Genomic DNA, 10,289 nt, shown 5'->3' with positions numbered 1-10,289 from the left:
TCTGATATGGGATATGGATGTTGCAAACAACAGCTTAACTCGATGTGCCACAGCCTGTCTGGAAAAAATATTCATTTTAAAAACAATGGTTTGGTTAGATGTATTCTTATCAGTTAGAAATAATAAATTATTGATTTAATATGATATAAATTTACAGATAATTATTTCTTCTTTTTTAAGATTTATTTATTTATTCGAAAGTCAGAGTTACAGAAAGAGAAGAGAGGCAGAGAGAGAGAGAGACAGAGGTCTTCCATCTGATGGTTCACTCCCCAATTGGCCACAACAGCCGGAACTGCACTGATTCAAAGCCAGGAGCCAGGAGCTTCTTCCAGATCTCCCATGCAGGTGCTGGGGCCCTACTACTTTCCCAAGCCACAGAAGAGAGTTGGATTGGAAGTGGAGCAGCCAGGACTAGAACCGGCACCCATATGGGATGCCGGCACTTCAGGCCGACCAGGGCATTAACCCACTGTACCACAGTGCCGGCCCCCTATAGATAATTCTTAATATCTTAAACACCTTATTTTAGACACTAAATTCAATGCTTTCCTTCACCCAAGTGATCCACATCAAATGGAATAAAATGAATTGTTTGTCATTCTAGCTTTTCTTTTGTCCCTGATGACTAAATGAATATCACTGAGAGTGATTATGGATTTACTTCTTAACACATCAAGTTGCATGCATTAAATATCTATACCTTTTTCTATGCCAATGAGATCTTTATAAAGCACTTAAAAAAAAAAAGATTAGTCTTATTCTCCAGAGATCAATGGTAGAAAAATAATACAAAGTTACTTTTCTCCTTTTTCTGGGTTAATGTAAGGCAAGTTTAAGCCCTGCTGACCCACATACATGATATAACCAGGTTTAGATACTTATTTCCCAAGCTAATGCAGTGGTGGTTGTGAAACTGCGGTGATTGGAGGCACACTTTGCAAAGTGACTGTATTATTAATAAAAGTAAAAGAGAGACAGACATTAGCCATAGACTGTTTCACTTTTATAGAAAAATTTTTGTAATAAGAGTTTCACATATCACCCCTGTATTCATCAGGTAAAATGTCAGTATCACCAAAGCTGGGCATGGAGATTTTTATTTTTTATAAACAGTGTCTCAAGGGAGCATCAGCCAGACTTCAAATGAGGAAAAACACACTTTGCTTCAACATTTGAGACCTCTCAAAAACGAAGGACAGAAATTGTTCTAGTAGAGCTAGTCCAAACTGTAACACTAAAATTAAAAACAAAGAGTGGTGGTGGAGTCCTAACTCTCTCCTCATTGGTTTCCAGATGCTATGACTCTTCCATTGTAAGACTGTCTTCTTGGAAGGACTAGGAAAACAGAAATAAACACATCTTTCTCCAACAAATTGGTACCTCTTTTCATGTTGAAACTGGACTGCTTCAGGAAATACAAAGTTCAATCAAGGTCTTACTTTGGTATATGGCCACCTTGTGTATAGAATGGACATTGAAAAACAGATATTGAAAATAACCTATGAGGAAGAGTGGATCATTGTCAAAATATTTAAATGCTGTGAGTATATTCAAATTCATTGAGAAGATCTGATTTTCCAATTGGGCTAAGTAACAGAGGCCTTTCCTAATTTTTTAGGTTGATCTCTGAGGTGTGTTCTGAACTACAGTGGGAATTGCATTCTTTTAGAACTGCAGAATACACAGTGGTGCTCCTATGAAGGAGGTGTGGCTTAGTGTTGAAAAGTATTCATCTGTGTATATGGAACTCAAAACGTATCACTTCCCCTGTCGTGGATTCTCTGGTTAAATTTAGGTAAGTGCCCTGACAGCTCAAGACTAGTGTTCTGTGTTTGCAGTGGAAGTAACTCTTTCTCCTGTAAATACAAGCAAATTTGAACAATTTAAATGACCTCTCTCTACTCAATATTTTAGTTGAAAATATATCATTTACTTCTACCCTGTTTATTATAATGTCTTCATTTGGGGGCAGTACATTTATGTTATTCTGCAATTATTATATTTTCTGCTACCAGTTACTTTTCCTGATTGCATGCATGCCATGAAGCATGTTGTGTATCTGGAAATGTGCTATGGTTTGTCTCAGGTTAAAGGTGAAACACAGTATAGATTGTATTCCTATTATTTCAGCATTCTAAATACTTTCCTCTGGCTCTTGGACTGGGCCTTTCATCATTTGTCTACTTCTTTTAGGTTTACATAACATTTATTCCACTGAAATGAAAACACTTAAAAATTTAAATGTCTTTCTCCCAAATTTGCCTCACATCTACAAGTGTTATCTTAAACACATATCTGTCATGTTCAACCAATTTATATCAACTAATTTATGTTTTGTATCTTTGTGCTATTTTCAAAATGTTGCATCGTTTCCTCTTTGTTTAAACTGTTCAAGTGAATAATGAAGGTGAATTTTTATAGGAAAGATATTGAAGATCTTAGTTACACAACTTATTAGGGAAGTTGAGATTTTATTATCATCTGTACATAAAGTCTTCAAAATAGAACTACAATAAGCATTGTGCTATCAACTGTGATAGTAGCAGTTGAGAATGAAGCTGGTTCATAAGGAGGACATTAATCTAATATGGTAACCACTGGATTGTGAAATCCCATTCATAACTCATGCAAATGCAGCTCAGCTGCTTCAAGATCTTAACAGAAGACGAGTATGAAATGTTGACAAAGTCAAACTTTCTTTTCTTTTATCATGTTTTTTTCTATGCAAAAATCCCCAAATTTGTTTTACATAAAAAGCAATCTAATCCCAGACACTTGAAATGGCCTACACAAGTTCTATTTTTTTAAATCTTGAATAAATCACTTTATCTTTACCACTTAAAACTATCTTTCTCTATAAAGCAGAAATGGTTGTGGTAAAATCTGACTCTTCTATCATTAAGATTTTGAAACTCCTAGAAATCCTGTGACTTTTCTATGAACTTAGCTGTGTCTCATCTTCCATAGAATATTCAGTCAATGATGTTTATTGAACACTTACTGCTAGGTTGTGTCGGTTGTTTGCTGCAGAAGTCCTTTGTCATCTAGGCATAGTCAGATATGCTAACAATACAAGGTCAGTATTCCACAGCGTTATCACTTCACAGATATTATCCTAAACAAATGTATTTTTTTTCCTATTATGTTTTTCCTATTTTTGTGGTTAGGGAAGAAAGAAATTCAAGCCATTAAACTGTGATTTGCAGTTGATTTAATGTGCTTGATTGTTTCCAACAATTGTGGTCAAGTAAGGTATTACAATCTGAATCTATGGCAGCATTTTAGTCAACAACGTGGGCTTCAGATGGAGTCAGACCATCAGTGCATCCAAATCCTTACACTGTTCTCAAGCTTCAGTCTCTGCATTCCAGCTTCATCAAATGAGACCATTCCATAGTTCTGTAGTAGGAATTAAATGACAGGGCACAGCACAATATTTAGTATATATATTTAAAGTAACTATCTGCTCATATGGCAAATAAACTAATAATTTTTAGACCCAATACAGTTAGTAATTTTCCCTTATAATTTAAACTTTATGGCTACCTTTTTTTTTTCAGAAAGTGATTTCATGAATGCAGGATAATATATATGAAAATTTGGCAGCTGGGATTATGAGCTTCATAATCACCCTATTTGAATTCTGCTTCATCCATGAGACACTTGGTATTAATCTGGAAACTCTAGGTGGGAACTCAGAGCCTACATTTAAAAACTGTCTCCAAGGTCAAAATCAATAGAGATAACTTGTTAGCAAATTGAACTAAACTCAAAGCAAAAGCAGAATTACCCTGAAGAACAACAGAAGGACATGAAGATAGATTGCAAGACCTTCAAAATGCTGTTTCTCCAGTGACCAGAGTCTGGTCTCACCCAGGAGACCATGAACGGAATATTGCCAGGGTATAAATAGGGTTTCTTTCTCTGTGTGTGTGTTTTTTTTTTTTTTTGAAGATTTTTATTTAATGAATACAAATTTCCATATGTACAGCTTTTAGGAATATAGTGATTCTTCCTCCCCATGCCTGCCCTCCCACCAGCACTCTTATCCCACCTCTCACTCCCTCTTCTGTTCCATTTTCCATTAAGATTCATTTTTGGCTGGCACCACGGCTCACTAGGCTAATCCTCCACCTGCGGCACCAGCACCCCGGGTGCTAGTCCTGGTTGGGGTGCCAGATTCTGTCCCGGTTGCTCCTCTTCCAGTCCAGCTCTCTACTGTAGCCCAGGAAGGCAGTGTAGGATCACCCAAGTGCTTGGGCCCTGCACCCACATGGGAGACCAGGAGGAAGCACCTGGCTCCTGGCTTCAGATTGGCACAGTGCGCCGGCCATAGCAGCCATTTGGGGGGTGAACCAACGGAAAAAGGAAGACCTTTCTCTCTCTCTCTCTCTCTCTCTCTCTCTCTAACTCTGCCTGTTAAAAAAAAAAAAAAAAGGAAGATTCATTTTTAATTGACTTTATATACAGAAGACCAACCCTTTACTAAGGAGAGATTTCAATGATTTGTATCCACAAAGACACACAGAGTATAAAGTACAGTTTGAAGACAAGTTTTACCATTAATTCTCATAGTATAACTCATTAAGGACAGAGGTCCAGCATGGGGAGCAAGTGCACAGTGACTCCCGTTGTTGATTTAACAATTGACGCTCTTATTTATGACGTCAGTAATCACCCAAGGCTCTTGACATGAGTTGCCAAGGCTATGGAAGCCTTTTGAGTTCACAGACTCCATCGGATTTTAGACAGGGCCATATGCAAGATGGACGTTCTCTCCTCCCTTCAGAGGAAAGTACTTCCTTCTTGGCCCCTGCTTTCCACTGGGGTCTCACTCACAGAGATCCTTCATGCAGAACCATTTTTGCCACAATGTCTTGGTTTTCCATGCCTGAAATGCTCTCACGTGTTTTCAGTCAGGCCTTAGAGGCTGATTCTGAGGTCAGAGTGCTGTTTAGGGTGTTTGTCATTCTATGAGTCTGCTGTGTGGACTGCTTCCCATGTTGGAGCTTTCTCTCCCTTGTAATTCTATGTGTTGTTATTTCCAAGCACTTAGTCTTATTTATGTGATCCCTTTGACTGATGGTCCTATGTATATGATCAGTTCCATACTTAATATGATCACTTTATCACATAAGATGGGATTATTGCCACCCAGCTAAATGGGATTTAGAGTCCCATGGCAAGTTTTTAGCTTCACAGGGTTTGTTTCAAACCCATATAGATGTCTCCTTTCACTTCCTGTGACCAGTAACATGAAGGTAGAGCATAAATGATGTCTTGAGTCATTTCTTGACATAAGACTGAAAATTATTTCAGGTGTTTTTCACAGAATCAAACTAACAGATTAATTTGGGCCCATAAAGGAATCAGTCTTTAGAGCTGACTTCTGTAAAAGTTCAGTAGCAAAGCCAGGGGACCGGAAAAGCTCCCCAAGTATCTTTAACTGAAAGAAGGAAAGCACCCTCAGTCTTTAGTGATCTGAAAAGCACCCAGCATTATCACCAGCATATGGTAGAAGCTTAATGCATTTTTTTTAAACAAGTCAAATATTTGTGCAGTTACCACCAATAGGAACCAAATAAGCAGCTCTCTGTGCATGGGAAACATCTGGTCACAATATAAACACTTAAAGTACATTGTAATTGTCCAATCTGTGAATATCATTTTAGAATAAGAAGATCACATTAGCATATTGTTCAAAGAAAAAAGAAGAAAATAAATCCCTAGAGTTATGCCAATTGTCAAGTATTGGGAGTATTTGGAAAAATTAATATTGACTGGAAGATTATTAAATTCAATTTAAAGAAGTTGAATAGATTAAAAATAGTGCCTCCTGGTAGAAATTATTTTTCTCTAAAAAGAAATTCAATCTTTTAGTAAAACTTCCAAACATTGCTTAATTTGAAAATAATCTATTTGGCCATTCCCTTTCCCAAGTCTCTAGCAGACCCATGAGTTAGTAAGTTCAAGACTGTCTCACTTACCATTAACATTTCTTGTATCTCAGAAAGAGCCCTTCACTAAAATTCTATTTCCAAAATATGATTCAATAGAATAAATACAGAACAGTTCACATAGGACAGGAAAATCACAAATGCAAATACAACCTAATTAAATTGTACCTTAATGTCAATTATACTTTTAGAATAGTTCTTTGCAAGCACAGATCTTTCTCTTTAATTAAATGATGTATTTAGAGAGGCAAATGAGAGCCAGAATCCAGGTTTCCAAATTGAAATAAGCTCTGGATAAATTCAAATCTCATAGCAGAATCATTTATCCCTCAACCATATGGCCAGCTGCACCTGCACATACATAACAAATGCAAGGTGGCTTAAAACTAACCCAGAAAAATTTTAAAGCACTATTGGCCATTCAATGGGGCTTGATTCTAGCTTATAAATTATGTGTTTTAATAATTTATTTCTTGATTTTATTTTATCTGAAACTCAGGGAAGGTGGGGGAGAGGGACAGAGAGTCAGAGAGAGAGACAGAAGCATCTCCCATCTGTTGGCTGACTCTCTCAAATGCCGACAACACATTTGGCTGGGCCAGCTGAAGCCAGGAGCTGGTGACTCAGTCTGAGTCTCCCAGGTGAGTGGCAGAGACAACTACTTGAGCTGCTACCTGCTGCCTCCCACACACGATCAGGAAGCTGGAAAAGGGAGTGAAGCCAGAATCTGAACCGAGGCACTCCAGTATAGGATGCAGTCATTCCAGAGGGCATCTTAACTGCTGTATTCCCCTCATCTAAATTATGTATCTAAGAAGTGAACCTCAAAATGAACTTCTGAAAATTATATTCATAGTATATAAGCATCCTGAGGAAGTGGTTGTAAAGGATGTAATTTTAACAATGAAATGAGTTTCTGTAAAATATTTTCAGATCAGTTCATCTTGATAACAATCACTGTGCTTTTTTTTTTTTTTTTTTTTTGCTAACAGGAGTTTTTCTATATTGGTCCTCCTTTTATTACTGTAGTTTACCAGGGAAAATTGAGAGAAAAGACTGTAAACAATGAATGATGGAGAATAAGGAAAATAATATGATGATTATTGTCTTCCCAAATACTTGTTATTGTGGTGAAGATATTTGAAGTAGATTAGGATTCTCATTACTGCATTAAAATAGGAACAGTTTTGAGTATATTAACATTTTATAATGACTCTTAGCAGGATGGACAAAAAGCATTAGACATCTATCATGATAAAAGAATTACCCCAACAATTACTTACATTCCATTATTTTAGTCTAACACAACATAATACTTTGGCATGTATATGTCCTCTGCCTAGTTATGTGTATGCCTAACTGCTGTCTCTCATTTGTTTAGCCACCTTTAGCTCTGCAAACCTGGTAAGAGAGAGAGAAAACTTGGGACAATAAGCTATAAACTGTCCAAATCCCATTGATCTTTCCTTCACCCCACAGTACTGACATTGGTCTAGAGTTTGAAACTGAGACAAAGTTTCTTTACTGTAAGGAATGGGGAATACCTTCCAGAGCCCATGGGACACAGAAAACACAATTACCATTTGCTAAGCAAAGTCATGGATTATAGACAAGAAAGGCTAAGAGCAAAACCAGAGACCAAATGGAACACTGGAACACTGGGTCATTATACGGATCAGAAAGCCAGGATTTTAGAAGATACGGAGAGGGAATCGGCACTGCTGCATTTTGGATATGCTGTGATGAGGACAGGATGGGGTGAGGCAGCTGGCACAGGAAGTGCTGACATTTGCTCTCCACTGCTGGTGGCTATGCAGCTCAGGAGGATCCTGGGAGCTTGAAAAATCACCATCAGTATAGACCGTGTATGGAAAACCCAATTGTTTTTTCTATTTTCAATCTTGTTTTTTAGTCTTTTTTGAGATTATTTCTTTGTAGGATCATTATTGTCTTGCTGCAGCAAGCATAGTTTGAAGACAGAAATTTAATACTATTAACAGCAGTTTACATTTGTTGAAGACTTAGTGTGACCCATCCATTGAGCTACCAAATATTCTGGACATCATACCTTATTGAACAAAGTAGTAGTGGTTTATTTACACTTTACATCTCATGAGACTGAAGTTCAGCAGCATTTTGTGAACAGCTTCAGTAACTGGAAGCCGGGATTGAGTTTGTACCTCCTTGCTTCAGCCCAGCCCAGTCCCAGTCGTTGTTTGGAGAGTGAACCAACAAATGGGAGCTCTCCCTTTCTCTCTTTTCTCTAAGTAAGTAAATAAATGAATATTTAAAAGTTCATGGAAAATGCATTTTATAAAAAAGATGTATAGACCTCAAAAATTTTTGCTCCAAAATGAATTTATGTCTAGTTTTCCCGTGGACTTTGTGAAATACTTTCATATATTTGGGGAAAATGAAGATTCTTATTTAAAAAGTTACATCCTTGGAACTGATTTAAGAAATAACTACCTGTTCTAAGGATGTAGTGTTTAGCACTAGGAAAAAATAAGAGACAAAACCAAAACACAGTAATTTAAATGAAACATAATCATATTTTTGCAATATTTAGTAAGAATGTTGGATAGTGTCAATATGGTAATTTTTCCTAAGATGTAATTGGAAGACCTAACTATCCACCAGATCTTTGGATCTGCATTCCCGTGGTTTCATTCAAAGAGCACCAGATTCAAAAAAAGTAGTCTCTCTGATTTTCCTTTCTTAGGAGAAAAGCTACTATGAAGACTGTGATCCAGGAGTGGACAGAAGATCAGATTTCTCTGTGCTGTGTGTTCCTATCTGCAACATCGTCTGGAGTTGGTGTCTAAGACCACCCACAGGGAAACGCTAAGATTCATCACAGGGAACATGGCCTCCCCTTTGTCAGTTGTTCTTCATGTTATCATCATGTCAACAGAATTCTTCACAGGGATTACAGTAAATGGCTTCCTTGTAATCGTGAACTGTAATGAGCTGTTCAAATGCAGAAAGCTAATACCAATGCAAATTCTCTTAACATGTATAGGGATGGCTCGATTTGGTCTGCAGGTAGTGTTGATGATACAGAGTTTTTTGTCTACGTTTTTTCCAGTGTTTTATCAGGAAAAAGTGCTTGGTAGAGTGATGGTAGCCTTTTGGATGTTTTTTAGCTCTCTCAGTCTCTGGTTTGCCACTTGCCTTTCTGTATTTTACTTCCTCAAGATTTCAGGCTTCACTCAGTCCTATTTTCTTTGGCTGAAATTCAGGATTTCAAAGTTAATACTCTGGCTGCTCCTGGGCAGCCTGCTGGTGTCGCTGAGCGTCGCAGCGCTAAGTGCCCACGTTGTTTACTCTAAAAGCACAAAGGAAGACGGCCTCAGAAACATGACAGTGAATAAGACTAAACTCAAGATGAAGAGTGTCAATGGAGTACTTCTTGTCAACCTGGCATTGCTATTCCCCCTGGCCATATTTGCAATGTGCATTTATATGCTGTGCGTCTCTCTTTACAAGCATGTGTATCGGATGCAGAACATGTCTCATGGTTTTAGAAGTGCCAGCACAGAAGCCCATATAAATGCACTAAGAATGGTGATAACATTCTTTTGCTTCTTTATTTTCTATTTTGTTGCTTTCATGGTAAATATATCACTTATCATCCCATACAGAAGTCAGTGGTTCTTTGCAGTAAAGGACATAATGGCCGCGTATCCCTCTGGTCATTCAGTCATCATAATCTTGAGTAATTCTAAGTTCCAACAATCATTCAGGCAAATTCTCTGCCTCAAGAAAAATTGTTGAAGACGAGGACCAATGCGGAAAGTGTTTTCCTTTGGTGTGGGCTCACTGGCCGGAGCTGTTTTGTGTGCTCGCCCTCCCTCTCTGTCAGTTTCCTATTCATGTTCCACCTCCAGGACACAGGAGGATAGAATTTTGAGGTAGGGTGCATAGGATATCTAGTTTTCCAGAGATTGTATAGATAAAAATGATGTGATGGTAATATATTTCAGGTAATGGTACCTGCACTGGAGTACCAGTTGTGTTTTTGGAAATTAAAAAAAAAAAAAAATACTGGGAACAGTCTGGTAAAGCCGCCACCTGCAGTGCCAGCATCCCATATGGGCTCCAGTTCGAGTCCCAGCTGTTCCACATCCGATCCAGCTCTCTGCTATGGCCTGGGAAAGCAGTGGGATATGGACCAGATCCCTGGGTTCCTGCACCCACGTGGGAGATCCAGAAGAAGTTCCTGGCTCCTGGCTTCAGATCAGCACAGATCCGGCCATTGAGGCCACCTGGGGAGTGAACCAGCAGATGGAAGATCTCTCTCTCTCTCTCTGCCTCTGTCTCTGTTAC

The 10,289-nt window shown here is 38.2% G+C and overlaps 1 protein-coding gene across 1 annotated transcript; it reads left to right on the top strand.

The window, feature by feature from the left end:
- Positions 1 to 8,825: 8,825 nt before the first annotated feature.
- Positions 8,826 to 9,737, top strand: LOC133749400 (taste receptor type 2 member 7-like). Its single transcript, XM_062178551.1, has one exon. It carries the CDS (start codon positions 8,826 to 8,828, stop codon positions 9,735 to 9,737), a length of 912 nt encoding a protein of 303 aa, XP_062034535.1.
- Positions 9,738 to 10,289: the final 552 nt, after the last annotated feature.

Source organism: Lepus europaeus, chromosome 20 (assembly GCF_033115175.1).
Source record: "Lepus europaeus isolate LE1 chromosome 20, mLepTim1.pri, whole genome shotgun sequence".
NCBI lineage: Eukaryota > Metazoa > Chordata > Mammalia > Lagomorpha > Leporidae > Lepus > Lepus europaeus.
Note: the sequence above shows the minus strand (reverse complement) of the source record. Positions and strands in the feature narration are given on the sequence as shown.